The 26,055-nt window shown below is 36.8% G+C and overlaps 2 protein-coding genes across 2 annotated transcripts; both read left to right on the forward strand.

The window, feature by feature from the left end:
• Window positions 1–6,156: 6,156 nt before the first annotated feature.
• Window positions 6,157–14,719, forward strand: LOC103862015 (putative Peroxidase 48). The gene is made up of 8 exons (XM_009139731.3): window positions 6,157–6,723; window positions 6,908–7,096; window positions 7,187–7,352; window positions 7,480–9,781; window positions 9,864–10,584; window positions 10,693–12,078; window positions 12,162–12,507; window positions 12,692–14,719. Exons 1-4 carry the CDS (start codon window positions 6,415–6,417, stop codon window positions 7,998–8,000), a joined length of 1,185 nt encoding a protein of 394 aa, XP_009137979.1. The 5' UTR covers window positions 6,157–6,414; the 3' UTR covers window positions 8,001–9,781; window positions 9,864–10,584; window positions 10,693–12,078; window positions 12,162–12,507; window positions 12,692–14,719.
• Window positions 14,720–21,827: 7,108 nt separating this feature from the next.
• On the forward strand, window positions 21,828–23,738 carry LOC103862019 (CBL-interacting serine/threonine-protein kinase 6). Its single transcript, XM_009139732.3, has one exon. The coding sequence runs from the start codon at window positions 22,161–22,163 to the stop codon at window positions 23,472–23,474; it is 1,314 nt and encodes a 437-aa protein (XP_009137980.1). The 5' UTR covers window positions 21,828–22,160; the 3' UTR covers window positions 23,475–23,738.
• The last annotated feature ends 2,317 nt before the right edge of the window (window positions 23,739–26,055 follow it).

Below are 26,055 nucleotides of genomic sequence, written 5' to 3' on the forward strand. Positions count from 1 at the left end.
TCAACCTCTTGAAGATTTTTTCCACAAGGCTTAAACCGAAGGTATTTAGTAAATGTTGAATCTTGTTAGAAAGATTTAGTTCTTTGATTTCGTCTTCATGTGTATATTTTTACATGCAGCTTATGTTTATATTTGGGACTCTATATTAACTAAGATTAACTAACCAACAAAATATGTAGGAAAAAAGTGTGGTGATTGTGGTAGGAAAGACTTTTGATCAGTTGGTATCAAACTGTCCTGATAATGTTCATCTTAAGGTAAGTAAAACCAAAAGATCACTCTGCTAAACCAAAGATTTTATTAATCGAAACCGAGATAAAAACTCATGGATCGTGTGGGGGAAACTAAAAACAGGTACATAAACCATGGTGTTGAATTGTGAGGCACTAAGAAGCACATGTCGTGAAGTTGGCTAAGCATTTCAAAGACTTTGAGAATTTTATTTGTAAGAATTTATGCATCGGAAAATGAGTAGCTTAAACTACTTGTGAATTAAATCTTACCTAAAACCAAGATAGGTGACCCGATCTTGTTAATGACATGTTAATGATTATCTGACGATATTTCTCTGTAAATTTGGTAGAAATGAGAAGCAGAATAACCCTTTTCATAGAGCTTCACTAGCTCAAACCCTTTTCACTTTTACTACTTTTTGGTATATCTTAACAAGTCTGATTTGCAGTTAAAACTATTAATTAAATTGAGATTCCAGGACATGGTTGTATTCATCAACGAAAAGTTAAAACCAAAAGGTGGTACTGTGAAGGATGAATTGTAGTCAACGGAAATGTAGACATAGGAAGAGACATAATTATTTTAATGTGACATTACATGATTCTAATATTCTAATTAATATTCACACCCTTTTGACCTCCGTCTCATAGCTGTACGCCGGTACCTGCAGTTCATTCATAGGAAAAGATTAGGATAAAACTAGAAGAACACAAAGTTATACTGTACAAAACTTGATAAATAAATCATATATCTGTGCCATCAATATATGAAAAGGAATTACAAATACCAGAAAACATACAAAACACAAATATAACACATGCAAATAATATGACCTTGCAAGTACATGCAAATTATAAAATAATATAAGGCGCCGAGACCCAAACTGTATATAGCATGCACTTATAACTAAATGATATAGAAAATCCACTAACCCCGTATTTGCACGGAGTGAAAGCCACCTAGTTGTATATAAAGTGATACATGTTTAAAAACCTACTGTATATAGTTCTATACATAACTACCCAAAATAATAATTAAAAAAAATATTATTTTTTTTAAATCCAATACAAAAAATAAACAAATAGTAATTTCATTCCATACAAGAGGTAAGTCTCTGTCTAGTGTTTTAATATAGCATAAATAGCCACTTTTTCATGTACAAATATATCCTTAATGATAACTCTAGCTACTGAATTAAATACAGTGATTGTTTTGTAATGAACACATCAACATGGAATACTTGGAAATGCTTGCCTCAGATCATCGTCCAATCTTGGTCAGGTTCGCGCTTGAGGAAGAGACATGGGGCGTGGTCGTTTCATCCTTGATAAAAGGCTTGCAAAGCAGAAAGGGGTTGAAGAGATAGTCAAACTGGGATGGGGAGTGGAGTCTGTGGAGAGTGATATACCGCTTCTGGAAAGGATTAACAGATGCCGTTGAGAGCTGGCTAAATGGAAAAGAGTAACTAGCATAAGTGCAAAGAGCAGGATTAAAAGAATAAAGGAGGCGCTGGAGAAGGAGATTGCAAAGATTTTACCTGATTGGCAAAGGCTCAAGATGCTCAAACGAGACCTCAGTAAAGCGTATCGTGATGAAGAATCCTTTTGGAGGCAACGGAGTAGAGTTCGGTGGCTTAGACTTGGTGATAGGAACACAAAATACTTTCACCTATGTGCTAAAGGAAGGAAGAACCGAAATAACATCCTCCTTCTTAAGGACCCCCAGGGCGTGGAACATGTTTCTGAAGGATCAAAGGGGAGTATAGCTGTGGACTACTTCAGAGATATTTTTACAAGCTCGAACCCTTGGGATCTTGAGAGCTTGTTTGAAGGATTCCAGAGTAGAATCTCTCCTCCAATGAACACTATGTTAACAGCTCCGGTATTGGCAGAGGAGGTTAAGGTCGCAGCTTTCTCTATCAAGGAAGATAGTGCACCGGGAGCAGATGGACTAACAGGTACTTTCTACAAACGATTTTGGTCTATTGTGGGTCCAAACACGGTTAGAGAAGTGCAGAGCTTCTTCCATACGGCTGTTCTTCCTGCTGGATGGAACCATACGCAGATATGCCTACTTCCCAAAGTATCTAACCCTTCGATGATGACTGAGTTAAGACCTATTAGCTAATGCTCGGTGCACTATAAAATCATCTCTAAGATTCTATGTGGCAGACTGAAGACAATACTGCCAGAGATTGTATCTGATACTCAAGGTGCATTTGTCAGTGGACGTCTCATCACTCACGAGATGGTGCATGCTTTGAGGAGAAAGGAGGGGATTAATAGTAATTATATGGCTATCAAGACAGATATGTCCAAGGCTTACGACCGGGTAGAATGGTGCTTCGTGGAGTCTCTACTGGAGAAGATGGGGTTTGATAGGAAATGGGTGACATGGATTATGTCCTGCATCAGCTCTGTGACATACTCTGTGCTTTTAAACGGCAGACAACACGGTTTCATAAAGCCAGAGAGAGGGATTCGTCAAGGGGACCCCCTATCTCCATTTCTTTTTATTTTGTGTGCGGAGGCTTTGGTGAATACTCTTAATCAAGCTGAGGCATCTGGGAAGCTGAATGGCGTGAGACTGTCTAGGGAAGGACCGGCTGTGCACCATCTGCTTTCCGCTGATGATAGTTTGCTGCTCTGCAAAGCATCTATCGAAGAAGGAGAGGAAATTGTAAAGAGACTGAAGTTGTATGGTGATGCGTCGGGTCAAATGATTAACACCGCTAAATCATCAATCATCTTTGGCTCTAACGTTCCTCAGCAGACGCGGGATGAGATGAAAGCAGTGCTGGGTATAGCTATAGAAGGGGGTGAAGGATCCTATCTAGGACTACCTGAATGTTTCAGCGGTTCTAAGGTTAAGCTTCTAAACTTCATCCAGGAGAAGGTACAGAAAAGACTTAGAGGTGGAGGCTCCAAGATTTTATCTCAAGGTGGTAAAGAGATCATTCTTAAATCTGTGGGAATGGCGTTACCGGTCTTCGCGATGAGCTGCTTTAGGTTACCTAAAGATCTGTGTGCAAAACTAACGAGCATCATGACTGAGTTTTGGTGGGGAGGCACATCAGGAAAAAGGAAAATCCCATGGGTTGCTTGGAAAAGGTTATGTAAGCCTAAAGAACTAGGTGGAATGGGCTTCAAGGACATAGCTTGGTGTAATCAAGCCTTGCTATGCAAGCAAGCCTGGAGAATATGGTCTAATCCTCAGTCCTTGTTGGCCAGAGTCATGAAAAGCAGATACTTCAGACAGGGAGACTTCTTGGACTGTCCTATAGGCAATAGACCATCGTATGCGTGGAGAAGCATAGTACATGGACGTGAGCTATTATCGCAAGGGATCTTGAAGCATATTGGGAATGGGAGAGAGACGCATGTTTGGTATGATAACTGGCTTCTCCTGCCCACACCTAGGCCTCCGAGATATAGAACGGATGAAGTAGACCTTACGCTCACTGTACACGATCTTATTGACTCGAGACATGGAACTTGGGATGCCCAGAAGATCCGACATCTTTTTGTTGAGGAAGACGCTACTGCGATTTTGGGAATGAAGCTAAATCTTCAGAGAGAAGATACAATGGTCTGGGCTTTTAGCAAGAACGGAACGTATGATTCTCAAAGCGGCTATAAACTACTGAATCTCATACAGACAATTGAGAGTCCAATGACAGCTTCGAATCTACCTCCTGTTGAGAGAAACTTGTGGTCTAATCTATGGAAGGTGAAAACGCTACCTAAGGTTAGGCACTTCATGTGGCGTGCATTGGCTGGAGCCTTAGCGGTCTCGGAACGTCTGGCTTCTCGAGGTATCAATGTTGGAACTACTTGTAAGGTATGTCAGTCTCAACCGGAAACCATTTGTCATGTTCTTTTTCACTGCCCGGTTGCGAAAGAGGTATGGAGATTATCAGGCTTTCCTATCCCAGCAGCTGGTTTCTCAACCAACTCAGTCTTTCTAAATTTTCACCACTTGCTCGAAAGCTGCAAGAAATGTCATTTACCTGAGAAGACTAGATTGGTATTCCCGTGGGTTCTCTGGCAGTTATGGAAATCTAGGAACCGCTGCGTGTTCGAACATGTAGTTTTTGGAGCTAAGGAAGTATGGGAGAGAATCCAAGTAGAGGCGGAAGCTTGGAGAGCGGCTAACGTGACGGACAAGGAAGATAGGGATCAAGATGCAGCTGGTGATTCTACATCAACGTGGAAAAAACCGTGCCCAAGCTTTGTTAAGTGTAACATTGGGTCGTCTTGGGTTGATGGAAACCAGAATTGTGGTGTTGCTTGGTTGACAAGGAATCATGCTGGAGCAGCCTTAGCCCATAGCCGTCGCTCATATTCTCATGTCTCATCATCCTTAGAGGCTGAGCCACTGGGTTTTTATTGGGCATCTGAAAGCGTCTCGACGATGAGATATGAAAAGGTGGTGTTTGAGTCCACGTCGTACCTGGCGGGAGAAGCAATTTTAAAGCCCGGAAACTTCCCTCAATGGCTCAGTCTGATAGAAGCTATAAGAGAGAAATTGTCCCTGCTCAGGTTGTGGTCCATTTCATATGTTAACAGAGGGGCGAACAGATGTGCCGATGCAATTGCTCTCAGTGTCACTAGAGATCAATGCTACGCGTCCTACATAGCTACGGACTGCCCTGGGTGGCTACTGCCCATTGTACGTGAGGATGAGAGTGGGATATTCAGTGCGCATTAGTTGGGGTTGCGGCGGTGCGGATTCATGACAGGCTTGTGATACTTCCTTCGCAACTGCGAGTTCTATGGGAGCGGAGTGATGTTGTTTGATTTATGTTGTTCGTTTTTTATTTGAGTGTGGGGTCCTGTTGGTATCTTCCACACTCTGTTTTTCTCGTATCTTTCTTCTTCTCTTGTTGCCCAAACCATCACGTTTTAGTTAGAAAGTGTTAAAAAAAAAGAACACATCAACTAAATGTTTGTTTACATTATTAAAATAGGTTAGATGATTTGTGTAACATCTATACATTTTAATTCGGGGAACGGAAGAGACGTAAATTTTTTCCAAACAAAATAAAAATCATTTTTTTATTAAAAAATTTAAAGCACAACTAATCTTTAGGAAATTGTAAATTTAATACATATTTTTTATTCATGCGTAAAATGATGACATATTCACTACCCAAATTTTCTCTCTCTCCTCTCCTAGAGAGAGAGTTCTCTCTCGTCAATCTTTCCTCTCTTATCAAATTTCTATCTTTCAGAGAGGCAAAGATTTTTGAGAGTGAGAGAGATCCACTTTTTGGTTCCGGTTTCGGTTTCATCCGACCGGACTCTGTCTCCGGCGTTCTCGCCTTTTCCTCCGGCGAAGATCGGCCGGCTTTTGTCTCCGCGTCGCATATACCTTTATGTGACGGCGGCTTACTCCGGGTTTTTTCCCGTTTACGTCGATCTACTCTTCTTCTGGCTATCACCATCAAATCGTCTCTCTTTCTTTCCTAGTCGGATTGTTCTTTCCCTTAGTTGGAAAGCCGGTGATGGATAGATCGATTGTAGATGATTGTTTTTTTCTGAAGGGTAGATCCGGTTGGCGATTGGGTTTCTTTGAAGCTGGCTCTTGTAGCATCCGTTTCATCGATGATCTCCGCTAGCGGCGGAGTTCTGATGCGCCGCCTCCTTGCTTCCGGTGGACGACAGCGGACCTTCATCTTGACACGTGTGCATGCATCGCCGGGCGAACGCACACGCGGTGGGTGACGTGTCCCTCTCTCCTCGACGGTTTACTCTATGGGCTGTCGGCCCATATTTGTTTTCTTTGGTTGGCCCATCTGTTTGGGTTTTTCTCTTTGTTCCGTTGGCCCGTTTGCTGTTTGGGCTTTTTGTAAAGTTGTTGGGCTTAGTCTCTTGGGCTTTGTCCCATTTAATAAATTCAGATGATAAAAAAAAAAAAAAAAAAATGATGACATATTCATGGGGTAAAAAATGGCATTATTCCTGACGTAAAAAAATAGTTAATACTTTTACTGGATTACAGTTGTGTAACACCTGTACATTCACGAGGGCATTATCGTCATTTTGACTGGACTATATCCCGCTTCTTTTTCATTAGTCATCTTCAACAATTTTCGTCTCATGGCATTCCCAGTGACGAATCGCAGAGACTAACCGCAAAGACGAACGCAGAGACGAACCTCAGAGACGAATCTCGGAGATGAATTTCTTCATTAGCGCTTCACTTGCCTTCTTCGTTCTCAGTATCTACACCGCGCACTACATCGTCGAGCTCCACAAAACCACCAAAGATTCTGCTGAGCGCGATTTTGTTTCAAAAACTTCGCTGTACGTCTCTATCGAAGAAGAAGAAGACGTATCGTACTCGCCATTGCAACAAGACTATTACCGAGACTCTTGCCCTTCCGCCGAAAGAATCATCCGAAAAGCTCTTAAAGAGATCTACAAGGCGAGACCTAGCATAGCTCCATCTCTAATCCGCCTCCTCTTTCACGATTGCTTCATCGAGGTAAGATTCTGTAAAACCGCTAATGGTTTCTTGTTTATGGACTGTTGTTTGAGGATATGCTTGAACTTGGATACAATCGATTCGATTGAGGTTAGATTCTGTGAAATGATTCGACTGAGGTCAGATTATGTGAAATGATTCGATTGAGGTCAGATTTTGAACAGTTTTCTTGAGGTTTTGGCAGGGATGCGATGCCTCGGTACTTGTAGACGCAGATGAATCTCAGACTTCGGAGAAAGAAGCGCCTCCTAACCTGTCACTGAAAGGACTTGATGTCATTGCGTTTATCAAGTCCGAGCTAGAGAATACCTGTCCGGGAGTTGTTTCCTGCGCTGACACTCTTGCCTTGGCCACTAAAGAAGCAGTCTCACTGGTATCACGCATCTGTTTGTCCTTTGTATCTGCTTTGTCCATTTAATCTTTCTATAGCTCCTTTTAACCATTTGTGTTTGTCCGCTTTCAGGCTGGTGGTCCAAAGTATAGTTTACGAATTGGGAGGAAAGACAGTCTAGTGACGTTCAAGGACATTGCACAACGTGAGCTTCCTTCACCACATGCTACCCTCTCTGAAATACTTGCAAGGTTTGCTTCTAGAGGATTCAGCCCACAAGAAACTGTCAGCTTATTGGGTATTCCTCACTTCTTGATAGTCTCTCTTCTGTTTTGCTAAAATCTGGTCGTAACTGTTCATTGCTCACTTGTTAAAATCGGTTTTAAGTTGTCATGATTCTTTTCTTCTGATTGTTCATATTGCAGGAGCCCACAGCATAGGCATTACGCACTGCACATTCTTTCAGGACCGGCTGTACAACTTTTCAGGAACCGGGAAGCCTGACCCTGAGCTCAATACAGGGTTCCTCCAAGAACTGAAGAGCAAATGCCCCTTCTCTGCCTCGGCATCATCTCCATCTCCGTGCCCTGACACTGCTTCTGCACCGTCCTTACCTGCATCAGATTATCACACCAACTACGGTCTGAGCTCGGAGAACCAGATTGATGGAACCATCGACTTGAGCTTCAACAATGAAGGAGGTTACCTTAACTTCGGATCACGCTACTACAGGAGACTGTTGCAGAATAAAGGGGTCATGTTCTCAGATCAGCAACTGATGGCCAGTGAAGAGACCGAGACATGGGTGAGAGCTTACGCTTCTGATCCTCTCTTGTTCCAGCGAGATTTCATCAAGTCCATGGTGAAACTCTCCAGCTACCATGTCCTGACTGGTCCTTTAGGTCAAGTCAGAACAAACTGCTCAAAAGTCCTTCCCTTGAACTGATTCTCTTCTTCTTTTTTTACCACTCTTGATCTCTCCCTTTACCATTTGCGATTTGTTCTGATTTGTATAACAATGTGGGACCTTTGGTTCAATGAGTTTATGTTGAACGATTAGGTTTTTCAATTCAAAAAGCTCATCTGTTCTTACAGAGTTCTCAAGGGCACAAGTCAAATAAACCTTTAGTTCAACTTGATGAAGAATTTGAAGCAGATATAGGTCATGGGGTTCGTCATGTTTGTGGCCTGATGAAATGGTAACTTACCTTCTTTGATACTCAAGAAACCGTGTTGTAGCCGTATGATGAACCCTTGTGAACGTGCTCATCTATAGAAACACAATAAAATGCGTAACCATTGTGTCTTATGATGCTAAAAGAGGGAATGGAGAGTTGCATTTACCTAAAAGTGATACCCCAACCAACGCATCAGCCAGAACTTTAACCATTACCAACTTTGTATATGATCAGAGGCCACCCAACGGCCATGAAGGTGAAGACACAAGCCATACTTATCTTGACCCTGTTCACTTCCCTCGGTCTAAACTTTCTCAGATTGAAGTGACAGTTCACCCTATCAGAAACACTTCCTATCCTTAAGTAATCAATATACAGAGAAGAAACCTTGATAAGTGCATACAGAGTTAAGAAACTTAAATGTGTCTATACCATTGAGCTATGGACAACCAATGCCTAATTGGGCCATATCGAAACTTGTTTGCCATTCGCAGAATGGGCGATGGATCAAACTCCTCTGGTGGAACTGTTTGCCAAGCTGTGTCATGAACTAACCTATATAAACAAAGTCATGACGTCTCTTATACATGTGTTACAAGTGGTACGTCCATATCATATTATTTTATTCAAACTATTCCAGTTGGGTGTATAAATATCTTGTATTCCATCATAAAAATATGTCGCTGAGGTTTTCTTCTTCTTTCTCTTCTCCAAAAGAAAATTGAAGAATGGGGTCTGATGCATTATGGGCTGAACCCACCTGAAACGAAGAACAGATCTAGTCCAGTAGCTTATTGAGAGTTGCGGTACATGTGAGCTGGGTGATCCATATGACAGTAATGCACACACAAAAATCCACATAAAATGTCATCAAAACTGATAGGAAATTAGCTGAAAATCACGTTTTACCCCTAATTTGATAGATTAGGTTCCTGCTGATTCAGCCATAAATAAACATTATGTGTAGAGTGTTCAATATAAGAAAAGAACTACTCAGACCTCCAGCCAAATTTCAACGTAGAATGTCTTAGTCATAGCATTGGTTATTTTGGGGTTTAAAAAGCAGTTCTAACTAGAACTAAAGTTTTATTTTCATTCAATCTTTGTCTTTCACACACTGTCTAACAATACTAAAAGTTCTAAAAATAGAGCAGGGAGAGTGTCCACTTCAGATTAAAAAATCAACCAATCAACCAATTAGGGAAATCCTTTCTGCCATGTCATGTAGTTATTGTCGAAAATAAAGATAAAAAGAAGCTTCGATCAACCGACTCTGCCTCTCACTTCGTCTTCTCAGTTACATCTTCATGAAATCTACGTTATAGTTACTAATATTATCAATAAATTGTGTTCTTTAAGCTCCTTTATGAATTCGTTTTGTATCATTTGCATTTTAATCTTTATAAACCCTTCACCTAGATTTAATCCAGTCAAAAACGAAAACCTCCACTGAAGAAATTGAAGCTATGGCGATGAAACCCAATGGATAGTAATCTACCAAAAAGTCTCCCGTCACCACCGGAAAGTCTCCCGTGCACTAATTAAAACGGTAAGAGTCCTTAATCTCTGTTCCAAGCATTTTGCGGTACCTGATTTTGAATGGTTTTGATTGTCTTTATGTACGGATCAAGCATCTTCGCACATGGTGTTCAAGAGATCATACAGATGGACCTGAAGACAAGTAAGATGATCTTACGTGATAAACACATGCGGGCAAAGGTTTCAGATTTCAGTTTGTCTAAATTGGCAGTTGACAGGGCCGTGCATGTCTCCGGCATATGGTCCATGGCACAGTTGGATATCTGGAGCCCAAGTAAGCTAGACGCATATCTAACACCAAGAAATACTTCATATATCTTTAATTTGACTTTAAAATGCTGTTATTATTCTGATGGTAAAAGATAGTACTTTATATCACAACTACCAGGGAGGAGTGATGTATATAATTCTGGAGTCTTTTTTTGTGGGTCAAACTGTGGAGTCCTTCTTGAGCTTACGTATAAGCCATATCGAATGAACACTTCTGAGTTGATTATACAAGGTCTATTACTAATCTGAGCTTTTTATTTTTCAATGAACAGACGTAAAAAAGCAAAGAAATGTTGTTAAGTGTCGGTCAGGCAATGGCACTTCTGAGCTGTAGAGTTTGGTTAAAACGTTTTTCAGCAATATGCACCAAACTGTGATCGAGAATCGTGGATTAAGGTTCTCGACTTTGTTAGCAGGATTTTCCATGGAAGTGTATTTCTAAGAGGTACGTAGCTGTTATGTAATTATGAGGAGTTCCTTGAGAACATTTGCGGTGGGTTGGCAGAAACAACAGCTGGCAAATTAATAGTAATGTTTTCCAAGGTAAAATACTGATTGAAAGTGTATGGTTCTTTTGTTTATTTATGAGCGAATAATGCTATTGTCTGTTTAGTGATCAACAGCTGGCAAATTAACCCTTTCTGTTACCAGGTTTCTAAATTGATCGACTTAGACGCTGCAATGAGCTTTGAAAATGGAGAAGGTGTGCGTCTGATAGCACCTCAGGATGCCTGCAAGCTGCAACCGTTCAGTCAAGTATATTCGCACGGACGTATAGATTGATGGCGCATACGGGTAAACACTCGAATCTAGGAAATGGTTGGCTCTGGATGAAGTGTTTCTCGACCGCCAGTGTCACGATCTTGGGGGAGAAGAAGGCACAGTCTACGTGGTTATCAGCTTTGAGAGAATCGGATGTGAATATTACTCTGTCTGTTTAGTCTAACCTTTTTCATTACCATGTTTCTGAAGAGATCGAGTTAGACGCTGCGAATAGTTGCATGTGATGGTGAGTAAAATGGAAAGAGTCTGAGGAGAATACAAGGATGTTCAGGAACTTACACCTGACTCTCGAGACTTCACAATAGAGAGCTTGAAGACAAAGCCAAAGAAGTACCAGAGCTGAAAACAGAGAGGCATAAGAAAAAACTTAATATAGACAAGCTAGAGGGAATCGCGAGGCTGAAGCTAGCAGAGGCAGCCATGTTACAGCTTAAAGCTAACAAAGCATAACGGGAGTCTGAGAGGTTGTAAAGAAACTACGAAAACAGAAAAGTTTGGGGAGGAATGCGCAAGTAACCTTGAACAGAGATTGGCCAAGGCTGAGGCAGAGAAGCAGTATATGTTTGAGAAGATTAAACTGACGGAAAATTCAAGCTCGCATCACAAAGTAGTGGTGGTGGAGGATACCCGTCACATGTGTGATGTACTCAAAGATCCACGATCTACTTCATGGTAACAATCTCACGCCTAAGGTAGATCCTCAATCAAAAGAGCACCATCCTTTCATATCCAAACATTGACGCTTCTTCCCTTTTAAATTTGTTAATTTTGTGCAAACAAGATCTCTTAATAAATGGGAGTGTAAGAGCACCATTATCGCAGTTTCTTAGGCAGAGTTTTCAATGTTTTTAGAATTAAAAAAAAAAGAAAATTATGCATTAAGAGTAAAAACGTCTCTTAATTAAGGGCCATAAGAGACGTCTCTTATAGACACGTGTCCCTCTTTCCCTTTCGTCGTCTCTTTCTCTCTCTTCTGAATCCTCGACGACTCCGCCTTCTTCTCTTCTCGACGATGAATGGAATCAGTGGATAGTTTCTCTGGTGTTTTTTTTTTCCTGTGTTGTAGTCTCCTATTTAGGATCTCAATCATCTGTTGTAGCATTGGTATGCTCATGGGATTGCAGAGGCCATACTGCGAACCACCAATCTTTCAGTTCCCTTTTTGTGTGTGTGTGTGTTATGTAGCCACATTCAGTGATAGTTGATTCTCTAAGGAAGCTAAAGTTGATGTCTTTGAATGTGGATATTCTCAAGGTTGGTTCATTGTGTATCAAGTTGTTGTTCTTGAGGTTTTGAATGAGAGTGCGTGTTTGATCTTTAAGGTTATCTGTCTGCAGAGTACTGAGATAGGAAAGGCTGTTAATGGTCTGACGAAACATGGTTCTGATAAAGATGAACTTGGAAATTAAAAGTGAACTTGGCTGAGGCATCACCTGCGTTGAGGAAGCCAGTGTTCACCAAGGTCAGTGAGCTGAGACCAGGAACCAATGGTCTCTCACTTAATCAGCACGAAGATGGTGATGCAGAGAGGAGGAGGTGGTCGTCCCAGTGGTCCCCAGGCTCGTCAGATGCGGATTGCTGAATGTCTTGTTGGTGATAGTAGCTTGACAAAATGGGTTCTTGCTCTACGTCGGATTTGGCTTCTTCAAGCATCTTGACCCAGACATCACCACAGTCCAGAGAGTGAGATAGTGAAACCAATAATTAGATCAACATTGAAACTTTTATCTGCTTTCCTCGTATTGTTTTTGAGTAAACCTGTTTCTAGGGAAATTTCTCTACTAGTTGTGTTTAGTTTTATGATTTTGCTTCAGTTTGATGTCTGAATGAATCTCTTCTTTGTTGTGATTCATCTGTGTTCTTGTAGGGATCTTTTAAGGAGGAGACAAGATGAGATTGGTCAAGTGTTGGTTCTGCTCTTCTACGATATATCCATGACATGGTATTCAGTTTGTCCACAGCGATGCTAAGGTACATCAACTTTTCCAAGAATCAGATTAGTTTGTATTTTTGGTTTAACCTTTTGGCTTTGGACACACATAGATGCTCTGTTCATCACTTTCTTTAACTCTATATATATATATATATGAATGTCTCGTCGTTTCCTGTTTGTAATTTGACTCTCTCTAGCTTTGATGTCCATCTCTAGCTTTGAACTCTCTGTTGTGAGATAGGAAAAATAAGATATATTATTTGGCAAGAAATCATTTGCTCAAGTCTTTTGGGAATAATCCACTTCTAAGTCATGCTTTCAACACTCAATCAAGCTCTGTACATTACCTAGCTCCCTTCGATTATATGTATTTAATTGTCTATCCCTAGTTTTGATGTCTATCTTTTGAGCTTGAGAAGAAGAGAACCCTTCATAATTTTTTTTAAGAACCCTTATATAAAAGACTTGCAATGGACCATACAAATATACATGTCTCTTAGCTAAGTCTCTTGAACCTACTTTTCCAACTAAAAATTATTAAAAAATGATTAAGAACCCCTAAATGAGTATGTGGGATAATGATGCTCTAAGTAACCAAGAAGCTTTGCTTAATTTGGAGAGTCTTGGTTTATTTTATATGGTATATCAAGTTTTTTGGTGATAGTTTTCACTTTAAGTTCTTTATAGTGACCAAACTTTTTAATATATGACACTGTAATTTTAATATATCCAATTATTATATAATGATTTCATCAGTATCAAACCGTTTGAAATATATATTTTTACATAATGTTGCGTGGGGATCTTACGAATTCAATCTATCTCAAATAATATATTCATCTTCTATTTTTCTACTGAGAAGCAGTTTTCTAAGTGATCATTTACATATTGGTTAGGAAAGAGTGTAATGCACTTGTGCACATATATATCTCTCTCTATGCTTTCCGTTATATAGAACCGAGTAAAGAAAACTAAATGAAATCATTAATTTAATTTACGACAAAGAGTTGACAAAAAAAATTACCCCAAAGAAGTGGATGAAACAAATAATATTTGAAAATGGTGATAAAAATAAACAGTAACATGTTATCTAAAAATATTTTACTCAACTACTATTATATATTTATTCTCAATTTTTATGTGATCTGGATGATTAAAAATTATTAACTTAAAAACAGTTATTTATGGGTTTAGAAAGATTAAATATTTTATATTTGATGTATACATAAGTGTTTTGGATAAAAAGATTTCAAACGCTATTACAATATTCTTTATCATATATTAAAATAGTGTACAAATGTGTAATTAAAAACAAGTGTGTAAAGAATTGCGAGAAAATTATAAAAATGTAACATGAGACACAACAACAAAGAAAAAGCAGAGTTAATCAATTTAAGAAATCACAACTGTTATCATATTACTTATTGTTTAAACTACAGCTTTGGTACTTTAAAGAATGTAAAAATAATAATTTTTATAAATATATAAAAGAAGAAAACCCTAACAAAACTTATATCACAATTATAAAAGAGCGCAAGTCACAAAAACAAATACAAAACTACGAACAACAATGACTTAACACTGAGTATATAACTAAACATATAGAAAACACTAGAGAAACACATAAACTAAAAATTACAATAACTAAAAACCTGAATATGATTAAACATATAGTAAAGACCGACTTAAGAAATATAAATGGCAAAATATACACCATACAAAGAATCAACCTTTAAAACTGAAACGCAAAAATAAAGGTAGACGTATACTTTTAATATATACAGTAGGAAAATAAACAACAAAAATGTAGGTTATAATGATGAAAAATAGATACTTTTACAAAATTATAAACATCAAAAATGAAAAAAAAATCATATTCGTAACGACATTAATTCAAATATACATAAAAATTAAAAATAATTAATTAACCATATGATCCCTATTTGAAAACTAATAATAAAAGCAGTGCCGGAAATCAATATTCACCATAACACCATTAAAAAAAATTTACTTCAACAATTTCATAAACACTATTCAAAATATTAAATGAGAATTGAAAAAATACAAAAAATATAAAATTATGTATATGTCAAAGGAGAATAACACTGAAAAGAAAAAAAAAGTAGTATCAAATTAATTCTTCTGTTTAGTGTGTTAGTCATGACATCTGTTATCTGGTTTAAGGAATAGAAATTCTATTTGATAATACTAAAGTATAATTTTATAGAAATTCATAGCTCAAATCTACTAGAAAAACAAAGCAAAACTAATGAAAATATATAGCTCATTAAGACTTATAAAAATACAAACTTAAACAAAATAAATTATATAGGTAGTAATAAAATACAATATATTAACAGATCCAAAATGTCCAAACCGGGCGTATCGCAGTGAAAAGCCCTAGTATACGTAACATTTAATGGATCCCGGCCGGTGGTAAAAAGAAAGGAAAAAAAGTATCGCACCGTATGATTTGATCAAAACACTATCAGTATATGATATTGTGTTCCTATATATTTGATCGCATGAACTAGGGCTGGGTAAAAAACCCGGATCTGAAGAACCGGACCGAACCCGATCCGAAAAAGTAGTACCAAACCCAAATCGAAATTGATTAAATTTTCGAACGGGTTCAAAATTTTAGTATCTAAAGAACCGAACCCGACCCGAACCGAAGTATCTCGGGTATCCGAGTGTAACCGAATTAGATATATATACTTAAATATAATACTTATTTTTAGATTTAATATATATTAAAACATCCAAAATATATAAGATACTTTAAAATTGTCTAAAATAATTGAAAATATACATAAATAGTCAAAAGTAAATGTTTAAAATGGCTACAACATATTCAAAACACCAAAATGCTTGAAATATCTATTGATTTTCTATCCAAATATTTAAATCCAACCAATTTATATGTTACTTTAGGTATTTTGACATATATTATACAAAATTATATTTAATATATTATTTTGAGAAATTTTAAGCATATAATGAATATTAAAATTTTAAAAATAATTTAAATGGGTCATCCGAACCTGAACCGAACACACAAAGATCCTAACCGAACCCGGACCAAAATTTAGAAATATTCGAATGGGGCTGAAATCTTTAAACCTAAAAACCCGAAAACCCGAAACCCAATTAGATCCGAACTGAACCTGAATGGGTATCCGAACGTCCAGCCCTAGCATGAACTAAATTTTAACCGGCTCACACTATTGTTAGATGGATTCGTTAAAAATAGTTCTCGTTTGTTTGATGCCTTATATCACAAATTCATAATCAACGATCTATACAAAATGTAGCTATTCTGGTGAAGATAGTTTGAGAGCCAGAAGAATGGCCAGCATTTACAAGTTATTTGGAAAATATTAAAGTCCTGAAAGAAAATTTCCTCCAATCAGAGATCGTTCATATATCACGAACGCAAAACTGAAAGGCGGACAACCTAGCACCCAGTGCCATGAAACAATCGTCTTTTGTTGTTCACATGAATCAATATATTCCGATTTGGTTTACAAAGTCTGTATAAGTTAATAATAATAAAATAAAATAAAACAAACACACACCATTATTGATTTCCATGTGAATCTTTCTTGTCCGCTGGTTACCGATGGTACATTTGGACCATAAAAATTATATACACACATATATAGTAACCAAAAATACAAAACTCCTTCGTGCATATGATTCGGTATTTATTTTCTTTCCAAAATTCTGGAAGTAACTGATAAGTACGAAGTAAACGAAAGTTACGAAACCCAATAATATTGAATTTGTACGTATTAGTATTGTAAATAGGTTTTCCGAATAATTTGATATTTAATATATGAATCAAAGAGATAGAATATTATTGGACTTCTACGGTTTGTCGCTGTCTAATGCCAGTCTAAACGTCTTTGTCCTTGGGAAGAGCATCTCCAACCCATTCTATTTTTCACTCTAAAATAGAGTTTAGAATAAGAAATGCTTCAATGATACTCTATTTTTTACTCTATAATAGAGTGAAAAAATAAGTTTACTTCAAATATAGAGTAATTTGTTTTTTGTTTTGTTCATCACTCTATTTTCTACTCTAAAATAGAGTACTATTGGAGCAAATTCAAACTCTATTATAGAGTTACTCTATTTTAGAGTAAAAAATAGAGTAAGCCATTGGAGATGTTCTAAGAGAAAAATATAGAATCATAGCACAGACAAGATGATAACAGGTTGGTGTTGATAATGGTATTGAATGAAATAAATATAACATTTTTGTATTAAATTATTGCACTATAATTTCATATTCCTTATATATTAAAGGAGGAGCATTGTCATTTAATATGTTTACATTACGTTTGACACGTGATAGTCTCACAGCAATTTGAGAACGAGTATGCTGACGTATCACGTACAGAAAGCTTCTCAGCCAAACTATACATAAATACGTTCACACTTATATATTATTTTACGGTTTTTCAATATAAAACTCACATGCACAATTCTACGTGTTATACAAAATTTCTACATAGAAAGACAATTTACAAAAAAATTCACTATTGTATAGGCTTATTTTATTTTTACTTAATTTGTTTTAATAGAATATTATATTTCATGTGTTATTTTGAATAAAAATATCTTTTAATGTTAATTATGGTATCGTTATATATTTATCAACTATCTTTATATACTTTCTTACATACACATACATGTAAAAATGGGCACGAATCGGATATCCGAAGGTTTTGGAAGTATTCGTAATCCAATCTGTTTCATCCGAGTAATCAATTATCAACGATTCAATTCGTAGCCATCCGGATATACGGTGTCCCAGAAAAATTAGATATTAACCGGTTTTGATCCGTAAAACTAAATAAAGAAATTAAAAATAAATAAAAATCTAAAATAATAAAAAAATTACAAAAAAAAAACTTGTTTACTTTTTTGAATACTAATACCTAATTTAATAAATTTAGTAAATAAAAATATTGTAAAACTTATATAGAATATATTATTTATATAACTTATATATATAATTCATTTAATATATATATAAGGATATAACGAATATGATTGAATCGAATCGAATATCCATTTTTTTTAATATTAGTATTTGTGATTTGCTTCGTTTTTTACGGATATTGCATATTAGTATTTGTTTTTCTTCGTAGAGTTATGGATATACAGATTTTTGTTCGAATTGAAAAGGGTAACAAATCAAATCAAAATTTATGGAAATTTTGCCTAGTCCTACATACGTGTGTACATTGACGTGAGCACCTATATAACTAAATATTCACTACAAGTGAAGATTTTAATTCTCTTGTAAGATGAAATATTTTTTTTTTATTTTTCATTTACCATCGACCTAATTGTAATGAAATGATTTGACTTAATAATTTTATTTTTCTTTTCATCAATTATTATCTAAATTGTGATTTGATTTTTCATGCATTTTTAAATTATAATATAAAATCATTGGTTTGACATAATGACTGTTTAAAATTCATATACATGAAACCAAACAAATAATAATAGTTTTTGGTTATCATTGAAAAATCTAAAAATCTCTGGCATTGTAACCGAGTAAACATAATAAATATTAATTTAGAATGATAATTACATTTTAATAAATTAAAAACCAAAAAAATAATAACCTAAACTAAACTGATATCCAGATTAACATACATGATATTTTCTTATCTTAAAAAATATTGAAATTTATAATCTCTTTTCGCGCTAAGGCCCATGTTATTACATAGTTGCAAGTAATACTAACATGCGGAGTACATTATATTGGTGTTTGGCTTTGACGTCCAATTATGTCACACGTGTTAACTTTTTGCTGGCTCTCCACAAACAAAGGATTGATTTCTAATGACAAAAGAACAGAAAAGATTTATTGCAATAATACATTACATTCCAAACTTATAATACAAGAGTATCAACGAAGTTTGTGATAAGTTTATATTTTCTTGGTTAGCTTGGGCAAACGTATGAGGACAAAAACTTTTTCCCCTTGATAATAATACCATTTACTTTTCAGAGAAGCAAACGTATCGTAAAATGTCCACAGTCACCGTCTCACCGATTAACCGTTACACGTGTGTCTCACGTGTACCAGCCGATAATTTCAGTGATGAATGTTTATCTGAGAGAGACGGGTTGTTTTAATAGTACACAACAAATGGTCAATTATTTAGTGATGAGAACCGTCGTGTCAAGATGCAAAATACGAAATTACGAGATTTATATAGAATTTTTCGCTTGCATACAAGAAACAAAAAAATCACTTCAATATTTTGTGTAGCTTTTAGTCAAAAAATAATTGTCTAGCCCTTTTGGGGGTCGGCATGGTTTGTGTAATTTTCACTCAAATGTGTCCTAACGATAATTATTTGTAAATAATGTATACGTCGAATATCATTAGTTGATACAAGTTAATGGCGACGAAGGTTGGCCTCAGTGCCGTGCAAAGAGTCTTAGAGACCTAAGGCAAACTTTAAAAATAAACTTATTACAACTATAATGAAAACAATTTTGCAATATGATATATCGCTTTTACCAAATACACAAATCTAACGCGGTAAAATAATAAGTTTATGGTACATTAATTATGTCATATAAGAAAAAAAATACATGAATTCAGAAGGTTAGTTAGTCTACTACGTGGAAAGGATTTTTAAAAAATAAGTCTAAATCATTAGATTATAAATTATTTTAAATTTTGGAGCCCTAAAAAGATTTATATTAATCGGGGGCCTAAGACGAATGTCTTTTTCAATACACTGTAGGTATGCCTCTGGCCACCACGGGAGACAATAAAACAAGACATCGCCTACCAAAGTGTGAGAGAATATCCTATATAGGTCCCATAAATATACGTCATCTTGTAATAGAACCTGAACCAGCAAACGCCTTCCCATCTTTTGTTTCTTTCTGATTGTTTTTGCTTCTCTTTCCTTCCTGTTAAGCTAGCACGAGAACATGCAACCATTTCATCATATTAGAGGATCGTTTAGGTTCAATCATGTCAAGAGACAATAAGGACTTAACATCGAAGGTGTTAGTTGTCTAAAACAATCAAGCAACGTTATGATTAATCTATATAAATGATGATTTAAGAGATTCTGATTTTCATGGCTACATTGGCTTATTCAAAAATGTTTTAAATTTCTTTTTACAAACAAACTCGATGCTTATTGTTTGCATGTTAATTCAAACTCAGATTGGTTTAGGGATAACAAGCAATAAAATTTTAAAGTTATACTAATTAATTCCTCATATTCTGAAAGGAATTTGTTATTATGTTATTTCCGATTGTTCTCTTAATTAACTCTAATTTGATTTATACGGCTCCATAGCCTCCATTTGTTTATTTGCATGTCCTTCTACATCATACAACAATATTAAAACTTGTCTCCATGACATCATAGATACCCTTTGACATTCATTTTAAAATGACATAAGATATAGTATTATTTTACAAACAAGCCATATTGGCGACTATTGAATGCGCGAGCTATTGTCGATTCAAAGACATCAACTTCTTATAAGGAATACTCTCCCGTTACTTAAAAGATCTATGTTTTAATTTTCACACTTTTTAATAAAACATATTAAAACTTAGCTATAAATGTATAGTTTTTTATACTTTAATATTTTTTATATTTTTAAACCAATAAGATTTTTAAAAATGCAATTAATATTCTTAAAATTCTCATTATTAGTTAAAAAAATTACATTAAAAATATAAAATATATATTTTTTGAAACAAAAATTTTCTCTAAATATGAATCTTTTAGGAACGGAAGAAATATAAAATTATATCAGAGACATAGAACATTCTCGGATGAATTATTAACGGGACGCAACATAGAATGCAATGAAGGAGTCTCGTGAATGTGAATATGGACTAGCAAGCTGCTTATTAATGCATTTCTGATGATAACAATGAGGTAACAAATTTTCATTAGAGATTTAATTTCTGAGCCAGAAATTTCAGGATCTTCTATCCATTGTCCAATATTTCATGATACATCTCATGCTTACAAATTGCACCATAGATTTCTGTTAGTTTTGTTTTTAGTGTTCATGTATTTAAACGTGATACCTTGCTTAAAAAAATAACGACCCCAAAACAAGTAGAAAATTTTATTTCTTAAAAAGGTAATTAACCGATGGTAACTTGGCGCTTAAAAAGTTTGAGATAATGCACAAATCCGTCGGTTTCTAGTTCAAATTTTAGTAGAAACTAATAAGTTATTATCGTTTAACCAGATGAGATGAGACTGTTTCAAATCTTATTTGAAAACATGGGAGTAAACTATTTTTATTACTGTTTTTATCAAACTTTGTTGGGTTTCAAGACACCTCTATTCATAAAACCCTAGAATTAACTGCATAATGGACCACAACAAATAAAAGAAAAAACTGTAGGAATTAATCTATATAAAAAACTCAACTCCGTAGTCCGCCATTACGCTACCAAAGTACCAATATTATTTTTAATAAATTATACATATTTGCAGATACATAAACTTAAATCAAATTAATAAAAATTATGATATTTCCCTCAATTATCATATGCAAGTATGCATTGTATACAGGCAACTGGTAAGTACTAAGAGCATCTCCAATGTAAAACTTCATTTTTTCTTCTAAAATGGAGTAAAAATGAAAATGAAGTAAAATTGCTCAAACTCTACTCCATTTCCCATTTCATTATAGAGTGATGAACAAAATAAAAATAAACTACTCTATTTATGGAGTAAATTTCATTATAAAGTGAGATATGAAGTTGGATTGGAGCATTCCTTACTTCATATCCACTTTTATTCTATTTTAGAGGAAAAAATAGAGTTGGGATGGAGATGCCCTAAGTAGACCGTCAACCATAATAAACTTTCCAAGAAATGTCTACTACCATACAAAACAATACAAGGTATAGAATAGTCAAAAATCCTGATCACAACCGGTGCTATAAGGACACGTGTCACTGTCGCTCTCCATGTACGCCGAAGCCGCCACAATGAAGTCTCCCCGACATAAGTCGGTCAGTGGAAGTAGATTAAACAATGTAAGAACCACTAATAATAAGGGTATTACGTAAATTGAAACCCGTTAAGATCTATATAAACACTACTCTCTTTCTATTCTTTTCCGGTGAAAAAGAAGAAGAAAAAAAGGTTTTTTTATCTCTAATCAAGTTTTGTTCCTCTCTCTCCTCTTTCTCTCTCTCTACTTCTAATTTTGAGAAAAAAGAAGCGAAAAACCTCTTTGAAGGGAATGCAGAAAGATGGTCGGACTAACGCTGGTGAAGACTAAGCTCTGTGATCGGTTTAACCGATCTGTCGGCGGCAGAAACTGCCACCGGAAACACGTCGGACGAGTTTTCTAACCGTTGTACAAAACTATGGTCGGAGCTAAACCAGTGATGAAAACGGAGGAGAATGGATCTGACGGTGGGGCAAATACCTCTACAGGGCTGCTTCACGGCCGTTACGAGCTAGGTCGACTTCTAGGTCACGGAACATTCGCGAAAGTGTACCACGCACGCAACGTAACAACCGGCAAAAGCGTCGCTCTAAAAGTCGTGGCCAAAGAGAAAGTCATAAAGGGAGGCATGGAGGAGCAGATCAAGCGTGAGATCTCGGTGATGAAGATGGTGAAGCACCCCAACATCGTGGAGCTCCACGAGGTCATGGCCAGCAAAACCAAGATCTACTTCGCCATGGAGCTAGTACGAGGCGGCGAGCTCTTCGCTAAAGTCGCCAAAGGAAGGCTGCGCGAGGACGCGGCGCGCGTGTACTTCCAACAGCTGATCTCCGCGGTTGATTTCTGCCACAGCCGCGGAGTTTACCACCGCGATCTCAAGCCGGAGAATCTCTTGCTTGACGAGCAAGGCAACCTGAAAATAACTGACTTTGGTCTCTCTGCTTTCGCCGAGCATTTGAGGCAAGACGGGCTTCTCCACACCACGTGTGGTACTCCTGCGTACGTTGCGCCGGAGGTTATATTGAAGAGAGGGTACGACGGAGCTAAGGCGGATCTGTGGTCTTGCGGTGTGATCCTCTTCGTGCTTCTCGCTGGGTACTTACCGTTTCAAGATGATAATCTTGTCAACATGTATAAGAAGATTTATAGAGGAGACTTCAAGTGTCCTGGTTGGTTCTCTTCCGATGCGAGACGGCTCGTGGTAAAGCTTCTGGATCCGAATCCGAATACCCGGATCACTATTGAGAAGGTTATGGATTCAACTTGGTTCAAGAAAAGGTCCAAGAATGAGCCAGAGGTTCAAGATCTTGATCTCTCCGTGCACAAGTTTAAAGAAGAGACTGAGACGCTAAACGCGTTTCACATAATCGCGTTGTCCGAAGGGTTTGATCTCTCGCCGTTGTTCGAGGAGAAGAAGAAAGAGGAGAATAGAGAGATGAGGTTTGCTACTTCGCGTCCCGCGAGTAGTGTGATATCTAGTCTTGAGGAAGCGGCGAGGGTTGGGGATAAGTTCGATGTGAGGAAGAGTGAGAGCAGAGTGAGGATGGAAGGGAAGCTGAGTGGTCGGAAAGGGAAGTTGGCGGTGGAGGCAGAGATATTCGCGGTGGCGCCGTCGTTTGTTGTTGTGGAGGTGAAGAAAGATCATGGGGACACTCTTGAGTATAATAACTTTTGTAGTACGGCTCTTAGACCAGCTCTTAAGGACATTTTCTGGACTTCTACACCTGCTTAATCTTTTATTAGCAAGTTGTTAAAATCTCGTGTGTTTTAGTTTATGTTTTGAAAATATTGTTCGATTCTATGTGATTCTTGTTTCTTATCGTTTGGATCGTGTAAAAATGTTTGAGTCTTTTCATCATTTGCGTGTGTTCGGTCGTTGCCGATTTGTTTGCGTCACGAAGAAAAGTGTGTTTGTGTAGTTTAGAATGAATGTCTTAAGGATTCCATATCAATAAGTGATATTTATGACTTAAGAATGTTCAAGAGTCAATATGTATGCATTTTCGATGTCTCTTTCATTTTTTTCTTTTGCACGTCTCTTACGTTGGAAATGATTAGGACCATCGTCGCCATCTTCTTTTTTTTAACTCTCTCTCACATTGGGGGTAAGATTCATCATGTGTATACTGATGATGCCTGCCGACATAACTCATTTGAATTTGTGTACGTTTTAACTTTATCGACTCTTCTCCCAATGTACAAACTCTTAACTCGAAACTATTGGTAAGATAAATACCAAAAACATTAGCAAAGCTTGTGATGTAATTTGGTCAAGTCAGTGGCAAAAGGATTTGCTGGAACGTGGTACCAATTGTATTGTTATGATTAGGGATAAGATTATGTTTTTCTTTATTTTACACGTCTCTTATATTTGGAATTCTAAAGGACATCATCTTTTGTATCTCTCTCTATTGGGGTTATGTAGATCAGTTCTTTTAATCATTTTTATTTTATGATCCAGTTTATAATGACGACGATGGTCCTATGGGGTTTTTTTTTTTTTTTTTCACTGGTATTTTATTAAAAGGAAAAAGGCCCAACTAGGCCCATTCCATAACAACAAGAGACAACAGGCCTAATAAACGGGTCAGACTGTACAAACCGCTCTGGGCCTAAAGCCCAAAACGAAAATCGGATGAGGAAGGAACTGACAGCTTGCCCACCACGTGTACGAACGCCCAGCATCCTGAGACACGTGTCAAGGCGAGAGTCATCCATCTTTCACCGGCACTACAACGGAGAGGCGACGGACTTCCGCCGTCAGCAGAACTGAAGCCGATGAAGAAAGAAACTCAGACAGAGCCTTCTTCACGGTTAGCCAAATCGCTTCCGGACCAGCCATTTCCAAAAGATTCAATCGTCTTCAATCATCCCTTAACCATCAATCTTCCAACATGCAAATCAGACCGACGAGGTCAAGGAAGGAGAGTCGATTGGGAAGAAGAAGAGCAGAAACGCCGGCCAGACTAAACCGGGATAACCCCGATGAAAAGCCGCCGTCAACACCAAAGACGCGTGACGCAGAGCCAAAAGCCGGCGATACGGAGCTGAGAAATACTCCGCATCCCAAAGTCAAAAGCCAGTCGTTTTCCGCCGGAGAAGAACGCGAGAACGCCGGAGACGAAAGCCGGTCGGATGGACCGTAACCGGAGAACAAAAAGAGAGACCTCTCTCACTCTCAACACAACTCTAACCTCTCTGAAAGATATGGATTGATAAGAGAGGAAAAGATCGAGAGAGAACTCTCTCTCTAGGAGAGGAGAGAGACTCCCTTTGTTTGTTGTAATCCGTATTACAATGTCCTATGGAGTTTCAAATATAAGAGACGTGTAAAAGAAAGAAAAACATAATCTTATCCTAACATAAGTTTGATGAGTATATTGATGCGTGTCGACATAACTCCTTTACATTTTGTCTACTTTTCAACTTTGTCTTCTCACTATGTAGAACTACCAATATTAACTGATAACATTTTGCAATATAAATAATAAAAATTAAATTCAGTTTTTAACTTTTAAATTTGGATTATAGCTCAAAGTCAAAAGTTGTCTCGATTATACGACTAGTGATGGATTTGTTTTTTCATTTATCAAATATGAGTGGGGAAAAGAATTACTTGATTTGTTGAAGATAAAATATTGTGGAGTAGAAAAGAAGATGTATCTTGATAATATTAAAAGTAAGAAGGAAGATGAGGTGGGCAGCAAAAGTAAAGTACAAAGTTGCATGATTGAGATGGATGTTTCATGACCATATTATATATATATTATCTGATTTACATTTTATTAACAAAGTTTCATTCTGTCAAAAAAGGTCTCATTATCCTTTTTAACATGTGATCAATTATACGAAAATTCAAACTAGCTAACTCTTGGTTTACTAATTACAGACTTTAACTATTGGCATTTTTCTTGGTCACTGTAGAAACCTTGAACGATGTTTTGTAAAAACTTTAAACGATGATAATATACGTTGCTAATCAAATATCACATATAAATGTATGAGTTTCACCTGTCTATAATCTACTGATCTACATAGGATAGGATATCGATGTAGTCATGTGGACACAAAGTCAAGTCCTATTGGGATTTACAAGTTACTTCAAGTCGATGTTTTAAGTTGATTGATAACTAATTTGCAACTGATTTAACAGATTGAATTTGTAAATCGTGTTAAGGGAATAAGGCTCACTTGATGATAGAAAGCTCTGGTTACCAAATTACCTAAGTCTTTTTTCCCTGTAGAAACTCATGTGGGTATTCTGTTGTTGTTCATCGAGAGTGCTTCAAGTTGTAGAAAGGGAAGACTAAGAG

The sequence above is a fragment of the Brassica rapa genome, chromosome A03 (genome assembly GCF_000309985.2).
Source record: "Brassica rapa cultivar Chiifu-401-42 chromosome A03, CAAS_Brap_v3.01, whole genome shotgun sequence".
Classification (NCBI taxonomy): Eukaryota; Viridiplantae; Streptophyta; class Magnoliopsida; order Brassicales; family Brassicaceae; genus Brassica; species Brassica rapa.